Source organism: Microtus pennsylvanicus, chromosome 6 (genome assembly GCF_037038515.1).
Source record: "Microtus pennsylvanicus isolate mMicPen1 chromosome 6, mMicPen1.hap1, whole genome shotgun sequence".
NCBI lineage: Eukaryota > Metazoa > Chordata > Mammalia > Rodentia > Cricetidae > Microtus > Microtus pennsylvanicus.
The window spans coordinates 14,595,769-14,615,048 of NC_134584.1; the positions used below are offsets into that span (position 1 = coordinate 14,595,769).

At 43.1% G+C, this 19,280-nt stretch overlaps 1 protein-coding gene across 1 annotated transcript in view; it reads left to right on the forward strand.

Moving 5' to 3' along the window:
• Positions 1-690: 690 nt before the first annotated feature.
• The window catches only part of Fbxl7 (F-box and leucine rich repeat protein 7), a 319,991-nt gene continuing 301,401 nt past the window's right edge, over positions 691-19,280 (forward strand). Inside the window, exon 1 of the mRNA XM_075975819.1 lies at positions 691-820. Coding sequence (XP_075831934.1) covers positions 784-820 — 37 coding nt within the window. The 5' untranslated portion in view covers positions 691-783. The remainder of the gene's footprint in view (positions 821-19,280) is intronic.

The following is a 19,280-nucleotide window of genomic DNA, read 5'->3' on the forward strand; positions in this document are numbered from 1 at the left end:
TAACTCTCCGGGAATTCGAAGGACAACTTGAAGCTCAAAGTCTATAAAAGAACAATAGTAAAACATAGCGCGCCTCACGTTCTCTTTCGCCCAAGGGTTCGCGAGTGGCGCGGCGAGCCGGAGCCCTGGCGGGGGCCGGGAGCTGGAACCGAGAAAAGGAGCGCTGCCCCTTTAAAAGGCCGCGCATCTCCAGACCGGCCTTCCTCCCCGGGGCTCCAGCTGTGATTGACGCTGGGCGGCGAGAGGAGGCGCCTGGCGCTAACAAAAGTCCGGCCCGCAGGCGAGCAGCGCCGGGCCACAAGTCTCCGCTCACTCGGGGCACCGCAACAAGTGGCCGCCGCGCCCTCCCCGGGGAAGCCGCGGACGCACGGGGGTGCAGGGAGGAGGCGGCGGAGCGGGACAGCCCGGGGCAGGCGCGACTCAGCGCGCACGGCTGGGGTCCGAGGAGGCGCATGGGGACCCCGCGGCGGAGGAGCGGCGAGCTTAGGGGCGGCACCGGGGCGCGGGCTCTGCGTCGCGCAGCTCCCTCTCGTCTGGAGCACGGATTCTGAGATCCCCCAGTGGCTGTCCGGGACCCGGCCTGCTACCCCCAGGGGTGCCAGGAGCGGACCTAGCACTCCCCTTCCCTCCGCGGAGCAGGGCAGTCCCCCGCCCAGATCGGTCCACAGAAAGGGAATGTGCAGCTAACGGTCCGGTCCTGCCCGCTTTCCTCTGCCCCGCCGCCTGGGAGGTGCGCCCCAGCTATGCAGTGTCCAGGGAGACGGCGGGCATGACGACGACAGGATGGGCGCGAACAATGGCAAACAGTACGGCAGTGAGGGTGAGTGGGCCAAACGTCCCCCGACTCCAGGATCGCGCCCCCTCCCTTTCCTCTCGTTCACAGCTCAGGCGCACCCTACTTTGGTGCCTTTGGGGGTTGTCGTCTTCCCTGTGGGCTCTGCGGGATCAATCTCTGGTTCCTCGAGGATGTCTTTCCACTACCGGGGTCTCTTAAGCAATTTTCCAGGTTGTCTTTAGGACTGCTCAAGTTGCATTTCTGCTGTGTTTCTTTCTGAACACGTGTGCCTCAGCTTTCCTTCCCTGCGCACCTTGGTGTAGGTGATGGTTTGGCCAAGAATTGAAGCAGTGAAACTTTCCCAGGCCTTTGTGCTTCAGTTCTCTGGACTTCCTCGTACCAGGAAAAAAACTTCTGGAAGAAGTTAAGCTTCCATTCTTTGCTAACTGCCCTGGTCTGACAGCTCCGTGAAACTAACCACCTATGGGTCCCGTGAGGCACGGAGTGGTTGGGAGCTTTGTCTGGGCTCTCTTGAGGCTCAAGACAGGCAGAGCACCATCTGTTACTCGGGGCTGGAAATTGCACAGAAATATTGCCTGTCAAGTGAGAACTTGGAAGTTAGGGAAACTTTAAACTCCGCCTACTCCTAAAGGGATGATGGATGTGTGGGTTGCCTTCTCAGTCCCACCTCCCCCGCTTTGCATAATACCGGTAGTGTTTTAACTCCAGTGATTAACAGCATATCCCTGATAGCACACAGCAAAGACATTTTCTGCAGTTCAAGAGTTAAGGTCTGTTTCTAGTGAACCTGGCTGGAGGGAGTCAAGAGACTGTCTTGGACTTACCGCCTCTCCCCCATAGCACAGGCGATGACAAAGGAGGGGGGCAGCCCTTGCAGACTGGTAGGAATGCAGAATAACTACTCTGCATGTGGGGTGACGGACCCCCTTATCATCCTGTTCGTTTGTCTCTGTTTTCATTTCTGAGCAACGTCGTTAAATTAGAGTAAAAGCAAGCCCTAAAAAAATGTAGGCGATTAAAAAAAATCATCCATTTCCAGACCATCATGTTTAGAATTCCATATGTATGCGTGCGTTTCCTACATAAACAGATGTACTTGTGCATATGTATGCATGTCCTGGGCAGATACAGGAGAGAAATATTTTGAAAAAAACAAGTTAGTCTTTTTAGATAGCAAGTGTGAAAGTGTGTGAGAAAAGATTATTGGAGAATTTTGGCCCCTTGCTCTCCAAAGGTATTCAAGTTAATGTTTTTAAAGTGTGTGGAGAGATGAACAATGAAGCCTCTTAGCTTTGAAGGGGTTCAGTAACTGTCAGTGTACCTGTCAGTCCTGGCTTTGATAGGGGAGGAGGGAGCAGGGCCTGAGAGGTGCTTCTCCCACTAAACCATGGCAGGGCTCTCCTAATCCTCTGTAATGTGTTCTTACATCTCAGCATATCTTAGCATACAGTGTGTGGTATATGACGACTTCCGGTCTGAACAGCAGAATTTTCAACCCCTGGGAGAAAAGGGGGAGAGACAGAGAACTAATGTTCTCCAGCTGTTACCCGTAAATGCTACCTCTGCATTTTCACTTCGGTTCAAGTCAGATTTTACTGGGATCAGATTTAGATACACTGTAGACTTCTTGGGGGGGGGGTGGCTCTTGTGCTCAGCTGATCAGGGAAGACCAATGGGAGTGTTTGTGAGTTTTGGCTGGAGAGCCACACTGTGTTTAGTTTTCATCAAGCCGTTTCAGATGAGTCAAGATTCCTCTATGATAGACGAGAAAGAAAATAGAGTAACCCAAGTAACGTGACCTCAGACCTCCCCCTTCTTTGTCTTCCTCCCTGTTATTCTGTGTCCCCTTCTAAATAAGGTTCTCTATATAATTAGGTATAGTCAATAAAGCTGTATTGTGGCATGATACAAATCTGTACAGAGATGACTCAGAATATGATGTGCCATGTTCCCCATCCAAAGCATCAAATTCAAAAAACGTGGAAGCTGTCCCTATTAATTTATATCTGTTATCAAACAAGGCTGAGAATCAAGATAGGTTTCTGGATGGAGTGAGATTTAGAAATAGTATATGTCAAACACAAGGGGGCCTTATCAATCAGTGTTTATACACAGACTGTGAGGAGTTTGTTCAACTCTATATAAGTGGTGTTTGTGGATGCTTCAAAACTGCCAGTGTATATTTCTATAATGCTGGCCATTGACAGCATATGAACAGCCTCTGGATATTACAAAGATCGTTGAATCATTAAAAATTTTGATCGTGGGTAATTTGTGGATAATCATACTTTCTCTTGGGAAGTACATTATACAACTTTAAAAGGTCTTTGTAAGACTACCTTAACAGGTGCCCTGGGATAGCACCTTCCACCTTGCTGTGACCCAAGGGTGGGTGGGGTTAACATTGCCGGGAAGACTGTCAGGACTTGGAGTTTTGGGTTCCTCCTGGAGCTCCACACTGGTCATATATTGTGCGCATTACAGTTTCTAGATCTTCTAGTGAGAAAATAGAGTGTCCTCTTGGGAATTTGGAGTTTAATTCCAACTTTACATTTTGGGATCTTTCTTTTCCAAAGTGAAGAGTGTGGGCAGAATTTGTCATTATATCTTTGCTCACTGTGCGGTCATTCATTTCAGTTTGCTTTCTTAATGTCTTTTAATGGACCACTTGGAGAAGGTTAGCCTTGTGAAGACCTGTTATAATTAATAGGCAAGTGAAGACTTAACTGCTAAGAAATCAGTTACTAACCCCCTTCCTTTTCTATAATGCTTACATATCCCCACTTGTCATCCTAATTCTGGTACCTCAATCTTTTCCTTTTTTGAGGTCAAAAGTATCTTTGAATCCATAGTGAGTGATTTCAGAGTGTTTTATTTCTCTAATTTCTTAGTGAATGTTCAGATTCATACTCTGCAGCTTAGGCATGTTGCTCCAGGGAGAAACCTTACATTCTTAATCTTTAGCTTTCTAGAAACATAAGCCAATGTCTAGATGATTAGTATGTTCTGGTAAATTCTTTCATGAGAGACCATTATTTTTGGTCTTTATCTGGTTTCAGAAAGTTTAAGTTACAGCCTATGCGGGGAAATATGAAGAATGATTTGGGGGATTCAAAGGCATTAGAACCATTAGCTTTGACTTCAGTTAAGCCAAATAAACAAATCTCAGTTCAAGTAGGAAGAGGGGAGCTGCCTTCTCTGCCTTTTAAGGCTTCAGTGTTATGTTTATTCTATGTCTCCAGGTCAGAGGCAGTAGCACTCACATTGTTAACAGCTCCTTTGCAAAGTCCTAGGTCTTGTTGAATCTGAGCTGAGAGGCCACAGCCATGGGGCTTGACCCCTTGTAGCTTTGGGGTCTAGTAGGGCCTTTTCAGCATCTCAATGAGGAGAGCCGGTTGCTTGAGGGTGTGAGTCCTCACAAATCCTTCACCACCCGGGAAATGAATCTTGAAATAACAATAATGGCAATTAACACTTGCCGAAATCTACTGTATCTGTTCATGGTTTTATATGCCTGGCATGCACTATCTCACTCTACCCACAAAGTAAATCTTACAAGGCAGGGCCTCTCGTGTGCCTTATTTTTACCAAGAAAGAAACTCAGGGCCAAGAAAGCTAGTCTCTTCCAGAGTCATTGATTTTGCCAAATAATAGCTATTTTACTTGTCTGCTATGAGGGGCTAAAGTCTCTTAATGAGAAATTTGGCAGCCTAAGATAAGACCCAGTTTAATTAGTCACCATGTGGTCTCATTGAAAAGTTGAAGTTTATACCAAGACTTCTAGAAAGCTGGGCGTGGAACTTTGTAGACGTATTGCTCTTTCAAATTGCTGTCTTATCTCCATCAGCTGAAACACTCCCACCAGGCACCACATCCTGGTGGACTATAAATTGTAGATAGTGATTTCTCACAGTTTTAGAAAGTCAGAAAGCAAGGAGCATGTTTGCATGCCTAGGTTCTGGTGAGAACCCCTCGTCCAGACTGTGGATCCTGGCTTCTTCCTGCATCCTGGCAAGAAAACAGGCTTAGCCAGCTATCTGGACTCTTAGAAGTACACAAATCCCCTCCATGAGGGCTTTCCCTTCATACAATACACACTGGCTTCACTTCCTAATGCTAACATATTGCAATTAAAGCTTCAATGTATATATTTGGGGTCCTTCGCGTATCAGTCTCTTTCAGCCTATTGAGAGGACAGTATTGTCAGTCTTCTGTAGCTGCTACCTTCTGACCACTGGATAGAAAATTTGTCTAGATTCGTGGCTTAATAGGTCCCACGAACTTTTGCATTCCTCAAAAGTTCTGTCTTGTTTGTCTTTGGTTGCCTATCAGAATTGTGCATGTTGGCCCAGTCATACTGTAACTATCACCATAACGCTGAGATAGAAGCAGGTTTCCATCATTTGCCTACAGCAAACAATTCCATCGAGATGCAAATCAGAAGATAAAGGATACTGTTCCAGTGTTTGGTTTAAATAAAAGCATCTGTACTGTGCTGCTGGCAAGACCATGTTTGGTCTGATGGTGAGCAGTAATTTTGGAGAACTGGCGACCTTTTTCGAAACTTTAAAATAAAGGCATGAAAGAGAGGTAGCTTTCTCTCCATGCTGGGAAAAAAGCCATTAGCTCTGTTCTAACTCCCTCTACCACAGAAAGAATTTTCCATTGATTTTGCATAATTTAGAGTTGCCCCGCCTTTATTCCATACTTGCTGTTATCTCTGGGTTTTGGTTGGCTGTTTGAGTAATAGGAACTTCTCATTGTGATCCATCACAATGTGTCACAGTACTAGAATGAAGTCTCTAGTGAATAAATTCTCCCAATGAAAGAAAAGAGGCTAGAATCTTCACACCGTACGTGCAATGTTTGAAGAGCTTCCAGAGTGCTCACAACGTATGCAAGTTGCAGGGAGTTAGGTTTGGCTCTTATGGAAGAAGCCCTGTGCAATAGTTGAGGCTGATTCTACTAGGGAGCTGGAGGAGCCTCACCTGGCAGGGTGATTGCAATGAAGGGCGCAATATGGAGACTTTTGAGTCAGTTCCCTAGCAAGTATTTTACCCCACATGTTTATGTCTGAGGGAGCTGGGAGTAGTTTGAGCAGCCTTGTTGAGTGGTTTACCCCAGGACACAGGGAACTTCTAAATGTAAGACAGGCCTTTTAATTATATTCCTGTTGAACATCTTAGGTCAGTATTTGCCCTTGTAGATGTGATTTGAAAGTCGATATTAGTGATTACTGCATTTAGTTAGAAGCTACCAACTGGCTAGAAAGGTACACAGAAGCCATGGTCTTCCAGAAGCTGTGAGAGGCTTCAGCTCAGTGACTTCTGGGAAACACCAGGGCAGCCCTTCTTCCTCTTGCATGGAAGTAGACTCAGCATCAGTCAAACTTGCCCTGGAGTTGCTTGTTGTTCCTTGTATGGTTGAAAAACTCAAACCTTTTGCTGATCACTCAGTGGGATAAGACTTGGTCCAAGGAAATTTGTGTTCTAATTGAGAAGATATATACAGGGGTCATTTTTTTTCTTAGCTCATGTTTTGATATTAAAATGAAATACCTTTGGCAAGGTGTATGTGAGGAGAGGAGGTGTATTTGAGTTTGCAGTTGTGGTCTAAAGGGCTGTATCTAATGATGGTCCTTCTGCCAAGCGCCTCCTAACAAGAGCTAAGTGATGCACTGTGAGAACATGCTCACATCTCTCAGAAAGCATCCAAGACATAGGTACAGGGGACCATATGAACTAATCTGTTCTTGTGCTTCCCTTTAAAACAGCACAGTCAGATCAAGCTTCTGCCCTCTTAACACTTGGTAATGAGGATCAAATTTCAACACATGGAGCCTTCAGGGGGCACAGCACATTTAACCTTTCTCTAAACTAGTAGCCAAACAGCACAGCAAGTGCAGATTCACAGAAGGACTTCATCTTTCAAATATACCAGATGTATATTTGATAGGTTGGATGTACACTTAAGAATTAAGTTACTCTATTATAAATTGTGTCAGCCTTTACGTGTGTCCGCAGTCTCTGAAATGCCTAAAAGATGTGTGTACATTTTCTAAAAATAAATTTAAAGCAAAACTGCTTCTTCGGAGGAGTGATACATTATGATTTGTAAAGATTTTTTTTCATTAAAGGTGTGTGTGTGCATGTGCTCGTGTGTGTGTGTGTGTGTGTGTGTGTGCGCGCGCGCAGTGCCCCTGGATGCCAGAGCTGGGCATTAGATCCTCTGGAGCCAGAATTACTAGCAGTTTTGAGCCACATGACATGGCTGATGGGAACTAAACTGTCGTTCTCTGAAACAGCAACTCGAATGTATAAGAATCTCCCCTAAATCTTCTCGTTCTATTTCTCAGATGAGTTAGTTCATAGTCAGTGATTCCTGTGGGTTCCGTATAAGTGAGAACGTTGACATGCTTCAGTTTAGGGGCATTCAGAGATGGCTTGCCAGCCTGGGAGCGTCCCAAGCCCATGTGCTGCAATGAAGGCAAAGGGAAGCCCAATAGGGAGGCTTTAAAATATGTTAGCTAGTACTCCAAAGAGGTATAGCTGTAAACGTCTTGACATAAATAATCACTAACCATCTCTGAATTTTCCTCAGTAATGAAATATAAACACATGGCCAACATTTTGTCTGTCCCACGGTTGAAGTACTGCGGACCGTTTCTGGAGCTGTAAATCTCTATTAGGTGCTGCATGTGACGGGCTCATTCTATCAATTCCTATTTAAATTCTTCAACCAGGAACAAATGAAAAACAGTTGTTCACACTGCGTGAACTCATAATTGTAACTTTAGAAGCCCTGAGCAATGTGTAGAAATGTTATTAAAACATTTTTTTGTTTGCTACCCTTTCTGTGGTAAATTCCTGCGCTGCATTTTCCAAGCAAATGTAGCTGTGGAAAGACAACCAGAATATCTAGAAAAAAATCTCAAGCATTTCTCTTATACTTGTGGATTGACCTTTTTGCTTCATGGAAGCCACTTTTTGGCAAGGTGATGAAGTCAGGAAAGTTGACTTACTTATGTCCATGAACCTTTTGGTTTAGCTGGATTCTTGGGTCATATCCGGGGAACAGTTTGGCCAAGTCCATGATCAAGGAAAAGCCTTACTCATCCCAACTGGCAGTTGTGTTCATAGTTGATGGGAAGAGAAAAGAATGATGATGAAGAAGAAAACCCATTTTAACAAACTGAACGACGAAGACAGCCAAATGAGGTTGTGAGAAATCAGAGCATTATTTGCCTCTAATGTTGACAATATAATTTGTGCTCACTTAGTTTTCCTTACTTAGAAAAATATTGCTTACAAAATAAAATGATTGCTAATAAATATCTGGCAGGTTTGGATATTTTATTATAGTTTCAATCTTTGTATTAATAGTTTTTAAAACCTGGCCACGGCGTTGCCAGTCTGTAATCCCAGCCCTTGCTAAACTAAAGGGGAAGGACTGATCTGAGTTCAAGGCCAGCCTGGGCTGTGTGGTGAAATGCAGGCTAATACTGACTACGGAACAAGATGCTTTCTTAAAAATAAGTAGGGAAATAAATAAATAATTAAGTAGTCTAGACCACAGTTATTGAGTCCTTCCTAGTCCCCACCACCTTCTTGAGGCATGTTACGCAGCCATTGTGTTATTCTCAGGACAGGCAATGAGTAGATACTCATATTTCCACTTCATAGTTATAACATACAGGCTTGGGAGTTGTCAGTCCTGGGCACACAGCAGGTGACAGTTTGGTGCCGCCATGTCTGAAACCCATGGCTGCTCTAGAGCCCTTGCTTACTCCACTGTGCTTGCGGTCTTGCCATTTGGGTGTAGGCCCAAACCCCTTTTCGGCTTTGTTTTACTTATTGTTCCAAAGTCTCAGTGACTAAGAAGTAGCTGGGTGGGGAAACCAGAGCAATGGGTCTGTAGAGTCGCTGGTCAGAAATGAAAGTCATATCTGAAGGAAGCGGTTATCCAACTGCGTGGCTCTCCAAAGGGCAGATTAACTGCTCATTAGGTAACAATCTGCTGACAAATTGGCAGGCTATCTGGTATCTCATAATGTTAGCGTATAAAATAATTAGTGTGTTCCTTGGAGTCTGTGGAGTGTAAAGCAGGGAGGTTGTCCTCTGCTTCCCCGGGGCACGATTCATTTTAATTGAGCTTTGTTCTGAGATAGCCCTTTACTTGGGATGACCTTTGTATCTGCTTATAAAATAATAGCCAACAAAAGAGTAAGAAATGTGCATAATTTCTTTCCTCTGTAAATACTGAGGAATTCATCTCTTATATTTCCCTCCGGCTTAACAGCTACAGACTCTAAGCAGCATTTAATATGGGGATTTATCCTGACATATATTTGAGAGCGTGCCCTTCTGTTTCGCCAGTGCTGGGAGGCTTCTTCATCATTATGTCTGTGAAATGTCTTTGTAAACTATTGAGGATTTCAGAAGTTAATACCATTTTACATCACAGGGATTGTGTCTACCGTGGTCTCTAGGTTACTGGCAAGGAAACTAAGGCCTTAGTAGATGAAATCCTTTGCCTTCATTATACAATGAAGATTAAATGGGGTCATTCTGATGCTAAATTTAGTATACTGTCCTTTATCCTACTGTTCTCCTGTAGTTGCTGTAAGGATTAATCCATACCAGAGGGTTAGTGCCTCGCTGTCTTCTAGCTTAAACTCTGTTTTCCCGTTTCTTTGTTTTTTTTTGTCTCTTGTGTTTATCCATTATTCATGCATCATGCCCTTAATCACAGGTGAATATATCCCTACTCGCAAAGTAGGTCATCTTTATAGTTTGTTCAATGAATAAATGAGGGTCAATCTAGAGCAATAGCCTGTCAGTGTTGGCTCCAAAAACACCATGAGCACTCCTGTCATGTTTTCAGGGAACATTTCTTCACCTTAGACATTTTACCCTTAAGAAGTAAATTGTACTGTCTGTGGAGTTCAGCAGTATAACCTATGCTTAGAATATACCAGGCTCTTAGTTCAATCCCTCATACCACACAAAGAGTTCTTTTCAACATAACATTTCTTTGATACTATCTTTGAAAATATTATAATTTTCTTTTTAAAACTGAAAATAGATTCATCTCTCATACAACACATCCCAACCACAGTGGAGAACTTCCTCCACTTCTCCTAGTTCCCTCCTTCTCCCCAAGATCAACTCCCCCTCTATTTCCTCTTCAGAAAAGAGTAGGCCCCCAAGAGACTATGGCAAGACACAGTAAGACAAAGAGAAAGCCCTCATATCAAAGCTGGACAAGGCAACCTAATAAGGAAGAAAGAATCTCACGAGCTGGCAATGGAGTCAGAGGTAAATGCTCCCACTGTTAGCTGTTGCATAAAAATACCAAGCTGGAGGCCATAACATAACACAGAGGGCCTGGTGCAGACCCATGCAGGCCCCATTGCTGCTTCAGTTTCTGTGAGCCCATATGGGCTCTCCTTAGGTGATTTGGTGGGCCATGTGATCTAGTATTAAAAATTTATTAAAAATTTTATGTACAATTTAGTTTGATCATGTTCTTTCCCCTCATCCAACTCCTCCCAGATCCTGTCCACTCAACTTAATGTTATTTTTCTCTCTCCCTTTCCCTGTCTTTTTTCTCTCTCCTCCACCTCTCTCTCTCTCTCTCTCTCTCTCTCTCTCTCTCTCTCTCTCTCTCTCTCTCTCTCTCTCTCAAAATCCCCACAAACAAGGGTCAAAACAAACAAAAACACCACACCAATAAAACAACCAACCAACCAACTGACCAAACCAACCAACCAACCAGACAAACAAACAAACAAACAAACAAATACCCCAAGGTATTTGTTTTTGTACTTACCAACCACTCTTGGCACGGAGTGTGGTTGACATGCCCAGTGACACTCTATTGGAGAAAACTGACTTTCCATTTCCCACAAACTCCTAATTGCCAATCGCTTTCTTGGTAAGGGTGGGACACAGTGTCCTCTTCCCCTTCTTCGTGCTGGGATTTTGTCTGGCATGGACTTGTGCAAATCTTGTGCGTATATATTCTTTCCCATAAATTATGCAAACTCCATTGTTTTTTTTTTTGTCAGTAGAAACACTATTCTTCTGCAAGGAATTTGAGCACTACAATTAAAATTGCCATTTGTTTCTTTAATCACATGACATTTATTAGAGAAATCCCTTCAGAGCCATTACAAAACAATACAGAGGAGTAATGAAAGGGCCCAGCTCATGAGCCTTGAAGAAAGAAACCTGGGGTAAAGGATATACATTGTTGCATTAGTGCAGTTTTCTGAGCTGTGGAGGCCAGACATCAATCTGAACAGTGTATTTTGATTGTTTTCTGAAGGTCTCAGTAGTGGGATGGGGAGTTTATTATTCATTGCATTGAGCCTGGCTGATATTTGAAGTGCTAGTATATCCATACATATATTCATGGGGGCGGGTGTTGTAATAAGGGCGCGGCGGCGGGGCTGCGTCCCCAACCCCCAGCCGCCTGCCCCAAAATAATTACACAGACACTGTATTCTTTTAAACACTGCTTTGGCTCATTTCTACCTAGCATCTTCTAGGCTAACTCTCCCACCTGGACTAGCCCATTTCTTATCATCTGTGTAGCACCGGTCTTACCGGGAAGATTCTAGCCTAAGTCCATCCTGGGTCGGAGCTTCAGAGCTTCATCGCGTGTGTGCCGGGAGCATGGTGGACCCGAGAGGAGAGCTGTGGAGTCTGACCTCACTTCCTCTTCCTCCTAGCGTTTTGTTCTGTTTACTCCTCCCACCTATCTCCTAACCAATGAGAGCCAAGCAGCTTCTTTTTATTTAACCAATGACCTTCCTTCATCAGGCGGGGAAAAATCAATGCTCACTACTGTTCTCCATTTCATTTATTTATTTTACCTATTGTGTAAAATTGTGTAATATGTGTATGCATTTGTCTACGTTTGTTTACACGTGTGCGTAGGTACATTTGTATGCACTTTCATGGAGGCTAGAAGTTGACTTTGGCATGTCCTTCGGTAGCTCTCCACCTTATATGTTGATCCAGGGTCTCTCACTTGAACTCAGAGCCCATCTATTTTGTTATTCTATTGAGCCAGTTTTCTCTGTTGCTGTCTACTGTGCCTGTTTTTAATTATAGACGGTGCATCTTGCTTCTCTCACATTAATATGTGAGCTGGGGAACCGAACTCTGGTCCTTAGAATTGCAGAACAAGTACTTTACCAAGTACTTCCTACTGCCCCACCCAGTCTTGAATAAAATTCTTTTTCCATTTGTTTATTTGTGTGTGTGTGTGTGTGCATGCACACATGTGTGCTATCTTGTTTGTGTGGAGGTGAACAACCTACTAGGACAGGTTTTCTCTTCCTACCATGTGGGTTCTGGGGATCAAACTCAGGTTTTAGGCTTGGCAGCGGGCACCTTTACCCACTGAGGTCACTCATCCTTCGGGTTTTGATTTTTAAGATTAACAGTTAAAACTGATCAGAAAGAATGACAAAACCTCCTTGCGACAATGTACAGTCTGCGCACTATTCTGCAATCAGTTTTAAGTAATGTCGTTTCTGTCTTGAACAGCTTCTTTTTCAAGTTTTTTCTTATACTTTGCTTGTTTAATTATGTTTTAATATTTTTCTCTGTTTCCTTCCCTTTGAAAGACTTTTCCTGTTGATTACCCTGAGAGCATGTTTTGAGAGATGGTATTTCCTTGGGGAGCCTTTTCTCCCCTCCTAAAGCTGTAACAATGTGAACTGAGCAATAAAAAACCAATTCCCTCCTGGTGGTTGTGCTTCAAATAGTCATTTCTCTGATACCAGCTAATAAAAACAGGAAAAGGATAATTTTTAAGTGCTTTGGTTGAGATTGCTTTACTTCCAATAAGGAAAATTGCCTCACAAGGGGGAGCATAGGCAATAAAGATACAACTAAGTGAATAATCGTATTCATTGTAAATGTTTAAGTCCCCACGTTGCTGCTTGCAAATCTCATTTAATCATGGGGTTGCTGAGTGTCCACTGCAGTTTGGAGATGAGAATTTTCTGCTGTGAAAAATGGTCCTGCATATTGAATGAAGGTGGATTTCAAATGCCGCAGGAGAATTCCCATGTCCTTTCCCTTCTGGGCATACCAAGGCCATGAATAGATGATGGGAGTGTCTCAGGCAGGGGTCACAGATGAAATTTGGAAGGCTCCTGGGTATCTCTGCAGTGACAGCCATTCAGAGCATGTTACATGAAAGAGTTGCACCAAAGCCACCGAACAGCCATGCCGTGGTCACACAGGTGGTCAGAATGGAGCATGCTGAGATAAATATTCCAAGCCCAGCTGTCTCTCTCTCTTCCCAGTTCTCTCTTCCTCAGCATGCTCCCACTCAGTTCTTCTTTTTATTGGTGTTGGGGTTAGTAGTGCTGTCCCTAGATCTCTGTCCATGTCCTTCAGAACTGGCATGATTGTATGCCCTCACAGGGTATGGGTCTCCAGTAGCTCACCGCCATATTCATTGACTCACGGAAGTAGGGCTAGTCTGGGGCAATCCTGAAAGGCCATCTGGACTCCATGCTTCTTCGTAGAAGTGGCCAAGTTCTACCTTATGACTGTATCAAATGTCAGTTGCTTTCTTTGTCTAATCTGCCTTTTTCTCTTGACTTCCAATTGTCATGGTACTACTCAATAAGCCTGTGCTCCAGGCACCTTGGAGGCTATTTACCGTGGATTCACACAAGACAACAAAGACAGCCCCTAAAACATACATACATTGTACAGACTGACGATACTGTATGTATTTATTTAGAAATATATATTTATATACCCGTGCCTCTACCTATACATATGCATGTGTAACAATAATATAAGAAAAGAGGCTGTTTTTAAAAAATTTTATTTTATTTATTGTTTTTAATTGAAATATACACTTTCCCCACTCCCCTTCATTCTACCCCTCTCCCCTTCCACTCTTCTCCACTGCTCCCCCCACTCCCTATTTACTCTGAGATCTTGTCTTTTTTCCTTCCTAGGCAGATCCATGTGAGTCTCTCTTAGGATTCTCTTTGTTGTCTAGGTTCCCTGGGATTGTGAATTTTAGGTTGGTTGTTCTTTGCTTTATGTCTAAAAGTCACTTATGAGTTAGTACATATTATATTTGTCTTTCTGGGTCTGGGTTACCCTACTCAGTATGTTTTTATCTAGTTTAGTCTGTACATTTGCCTGCAAATTTGAAGATATCATTTTTTTTTTTACTGTTGAGTAGTTAAAAAAAACTGGTGGGTGCACATCAGAGGAGGCAGAGGCAGGCAGATCCCTTGAGTTTCAGTCTGGCTAAGGCCTTCTAGTTAGACCCTGTTTCAAAAAAAATAAATCACAAGCATGCTTGGGTTCCAAGACCACCATCTCAGTGAGCTTAAACAGAACATGGCAATTTATTAACATGGTGTTTAACAGTATGTATCACCACTGGGCATTGGGTTAATGTTGTATTATAGAATTTACTGTCCACTGCTCAAAAGGCAGTGAGGGATGACAAAGAGAGAGAGAGAGAGAGAGAGAGAGCGAGAGAGAGAGAGAGAGAGAGAGAATGCATTTTAAAGAGAAAGAGAGCTGTGTGTGTGTGTGTTAAAGAGAGAGACAGACAGACAGATAGAGACACAGAGAGAGATGGGAGGGGTTGTAGGAAGGAAATGGAACGAGGAAAAAATATAATCATATTATAAACCATAAAATTTATAACTATGAACAAATAGAATGTGAACTAGGGTGCTCCAGGGCTGGTGTCAGCCAGGTTCTAGCATGTGTCACTTATTTCTAGGAATTCCAACTTTCTTAAGAAAGGAATCTTTAGCTGGTAGTTAAGAGACTTGTGCTGGCTTTCTTCTTGGGTCTGTTTAATCCTTCCATCAAGCCCTGCTCACTAGGGTGGCTTGACCAATAGTCATAGCTCACTGGCAATGGAGGCCAAATGAGCCAGTTCTCTTGTCTTTTGAGGGGCCTTCTTAGGATCAGCATAGACTTCATTTGCTGCTGTGTCTCAGAACTGACGGCGGATGGGACTAGAGACCGTCATCTGTCTCGTCCATTTGTTTAGCTTGGGTACTGAAATCAGACAGCTCAGGAACTTCTGTGTGGCTTTGTTTTGCTGGTCATGTACCATTCTTTGAAGGCTGACCTATGGAACACATCATAGATTGTAGTACACTCGTCAAAGAGAGGTAGTGACGGAGTAGATGACCAAGGTTGTTATTGCCTGGAATCAACTCTTGCATCCCTGGTCATTAAGAGAATTGAGATTTATTTAATATTTGTTACATGAAGGACACGTGGTACATACAGATTCATTAGAAAGATGAAACATGCAGGTCTTAAATCCTAAACAAGATGAAATATATTCTATTTTTCTAAATTTTATAAATTAATATGTCTCATGTTCAATCTAGTTCATTAATCATTTCATTATGCTCAAATAATGTCCCACAGAGATTATCAAATTATTTTGTACTCAGAGTTATTATGATCCTGAGAAATTTAGAATTAACTGAAAAGAAAAAAATGTTAGTTTATTAGTATGGCTTCTACAAAGATCCATACATTATATAATTTCTAAAGCCTTAGAGATACTCTTCAACTCTTGTTGTCCATTGTTTAGGTTTTTTTAGGCTAGTACTCAAGGCCATTTGCATTGTATTCTGTAGCCAGGTTTGTGTTTTAGGCTTCTTTTAGGATGCCTCCACCCTCCCCTCCACACAGTTTCCTGGTCGAGCAAGGGAAATGGTGTTCAAGATACACTTATCTTGTTTCCCTAGACCCTGCCTCTGTCATGCTCATTCTGACCTGATCAACATGGACTCAAATGCTCACTTTTAAGTGAAGTCTTCCTTAAAATCCCTGAGCTTTCCGTTTACTTTGAGGAAGCCTGTTGGCCACCTCCCTCTGCGTTTTCTGTGTCTGCCCTCTGAGCCACCAGGGTGTTTCATTTGTACAGAATGGGGACACATCACAGCCTGGCTGTGGGACCTCAAGTTGTGTATGTTCACAAGGACTTTTTTGTTTGATGTGGCTATGAACGGATTCCCAGACATGGCTGAGAAGGGAGTAAGAGATGACATCAGGCACAGCAGCGAAGCAGAAACCAGTGTACAGTCTACAAGGGAAAGGGAGGTAACGCAAGGTGATTCATGCTCTTGGTGAATTAGACAGACTCATGTGATCAACAACAGCGTAAAGACAGGAGAGTGACAGCAGAACAGATGGCAAATGTTTAAGAAGGGCTACCTCGCATGGGTTAGAAAGCTTACCAGCCAATCATGCAGATTGCATGTTTTAGGGAGGACTTATCGCCACTGCTTATGTTGTCTTCCACATGGAAAATAACCATAATTCGTTTAATTCCCAGCTTGGAGTTCTTACCTGATCAGGAGTCAATATTTCAGCTTCCTCTGATTCGGAGGGACGTACTCTCAGGAAGCACTTTTGGCCATTATGGGACAGCATTGGCCCTCGGTGCCTGATTCCTGGTTCCTTATTAGCCACTTGACTGTAGCCTTGACACCATTATCTTTTTCTTGGAGTCATAATAAACCTATTTTCTTTTCCTTTCCATCTTCTGCTCTTGCCGACATCCTTCTTTAAATCTGAGTGGGTAGCAGGAATGGAAATCAAGGACCCCCATCTAGGCCCTCCCAGGGATTTTCAGAGGGAAGTGAGAGCAGAGGGTAGAGTTTGGGAGGCAAGGGAGACTTGGGAAGACTCCAGAAGGACTTAGAAGGCTGGGCATCCTTCAGCTCTCACACCTTCCTCCATTTCTGATTGGCCTGAACTTCTCTTGAGTTGAATGTTGAGTGAATGATAGCTACCTATGCCTTTCTGTTGCTTGTAGCACTACACATAGGATGAAAGGATTTCTCAAACATTGATGCACTTGGACATTTGTTCATCTAAGTATCTATTACTGAACTGATAGTTAATTAGTGGATATTTATTAATCTCCTTCCATGGGTCAGCTCTTTTTGTTATATCCGTTCAAGTTACAAGAATCAAATACTAATGTGTTCTTTTGGAGCCCCTAGTCCACCGAGGAAACCTGAGAAGGGAAGTGAGAGCAGAGGGTAGAGTTAGGGAGAAGGATACAGTTGGGGAAGTGGGGAGCTCCATAAGTAGCTTAGGACCCAAAAGAGCCTGAGTGTGAATCTTGTCCCTGCTGGCAGTCAGCCTCATCAGGGCTCTAGTTTGCAGGGAGGTAAGGAAAAACCAACCTTCTCTTGTACTCCCATTGAATTCTCCTAATTTGCTCCAGTAGATGGACTCTGAGTGCTTTATTCCAGAATACTGGAAGAGTCAGAGAGGGAACCAAAGAGCTTTTGGAATCCAGTTTTGGAAGAGAAAATAATGTTCATAGCTAGACACAATCACACTTGAGCCTGAGTTCCTGTCTAGTTCTGCCTTTTGGGGAAAACTCTTCACGTCGGCTTTGGTTGAAGGGAAGGTAGAATGTAGCTTGTTTCTATGGGTTTTTATTTACTATAATGATTGCTTGATACATTTGAGAAACAGTCCAAGCTACTTTTTTATGATGGCAATTCTAACTATCCTTGGGAGGCAGAGGGGTGGAGGATTGGTGTGATTTGAAGATACACCTGTGCTCTGGGAATGTGACTCTGCCCAGAAGTTTTCTATGCTCCTTTGAAGGTTTATTAATGAACTGCTTAGTGGTTTTGAAGTAGTAAGGAAAACTCTGTTCTTTTGAGAGTCCTCATGTCAATGGATTATACTATTATGTATTGATTGTATGGTATATGTGCGTCCATTGTTCCTATTTCAGTAGCCATAGAATTGAATTACATGCCCTGTGCATATTTACTTGGAATGACTTTAGTTAGTTGAAGCAGTAAATATATAAACCCTGACAGATCACAAACTCCACTAGGACATGCATTTTGTCAAGCTGAAGCTTTGCTAATGTTGCTATTTATTTATGTGTTTATTTTAGTGCTTCTGTTTAGTAAAGTTTTCTTTGTGAAAGAGAATTTTACAATGTAGATCAGGCTGACTTGAGATCGTAGTCCTCCTACCTCAGCCTCCCGAGGGGGATATAGACGTGCACCAGCATGCCGAGCTAATGCTCCTCTGATAGTTTCTGGACCTCGGGAGCACAAGTGGAAAGTTTCATGCAATTATAACATGTCACAGTAACTTACTAATTCTACTGATCAGACATGAAGGTGTTAAAAGGACAAGCACTGTTGAATGGGATGTTATCATTGGGATCCTGATATAGGATGCTGATCACATCCTATCAGCACCTTAATATAGTGTAGGGCAGGATGAGTTCAATAGGATGCTGTATTCAGGAGCTGGTGTTGTATAGTTGGCTTTCAGTGCAATCGAAGGAGATGCTGTAGCTTGTGCTCCAGCCCTTGGTCCATTGTGAATCTGAGTGTTTTTATAAACTGCAGCTTCACTTTGGGAACTAGCAACACTACCTATGTATTGTGAGGACAGAAGGATGGCTTCTTTCTGGATCACTACCTTTTGACTCAAAACTTTTCACACATTTAGGTTCTATAGCTGTAAGTTTAAAAAAATATCAGTAACTTGCGGTGCTTCTGATATGAGAAGCAGGAGGATAAAGCAAGTCTCGAGTTCTCATGAAGAAATGCTTTTCTTCTCTCTGCTAACACTGGATGCACAGAGAGATGATGGCACTGCACGTCTGTCCTCATCTTCATTGCTTATCTCAATGTTAACCATGTGAACAATGGGATCTTTTTATACAACTATGTAGACTAATATGGAGCTTCGAATAAGAACTAGAAAACACTGCTTTTATTGCCATTAAAAGTTGTTCCAGAATTGGAGATTACATTGTACAAGATGAGTTCATTAATAAGCTCATTTTGGGGTTAAAAACCAAACAAATTTTATGTGTCTCTGCCATTTGTTCATGGAAATTCTTAAATAAGGTTTTTGTGAGCAAGGCAGTGATGGCGCATGCTTTTAATTCTAGCACTCAGGAGGCAAAGGCAGGCGGATTGCTGTGAATTTGAGGCCAGCCTTCTCTACAAGAGCTAGTTTTAGGACAGGCTCCAAAAGTACAGAGAAAACCTGTCTCGACCACCCCCTCCCAATAAATAAATAAAAAGAAAAAAGTTTTTGCGGACGTATTTGTGATACTGGACATGGCCTGGTTTCTTGTCTCTTCTGGGTGATGCCTTCCTGCCCTTGCTACCTCCTCTGCTCGTCCGTTGTTTGCCTCTGGAGTTTTCCTTCTCTCCTGTCCTATTCCCCTCTCATCCCAGCACGCCTGCTTCTTTCTTTTCTGTTTGTCAGTCTCATTCTGACGTGTGCCTCTGACTCTGATTTCTAGGCACTGTGCCCAGCTTGGATTATTTGCTTCTTATAATTACATTGAGAACCTCAATTACGTGCTTTTGAGAACTGTTTTCAAATGGCATTGCAATCTTTCTAAACACGCGTGTTTTCCTGGGCTGTGGAGTTTTCATAGAGAAACGCAAATG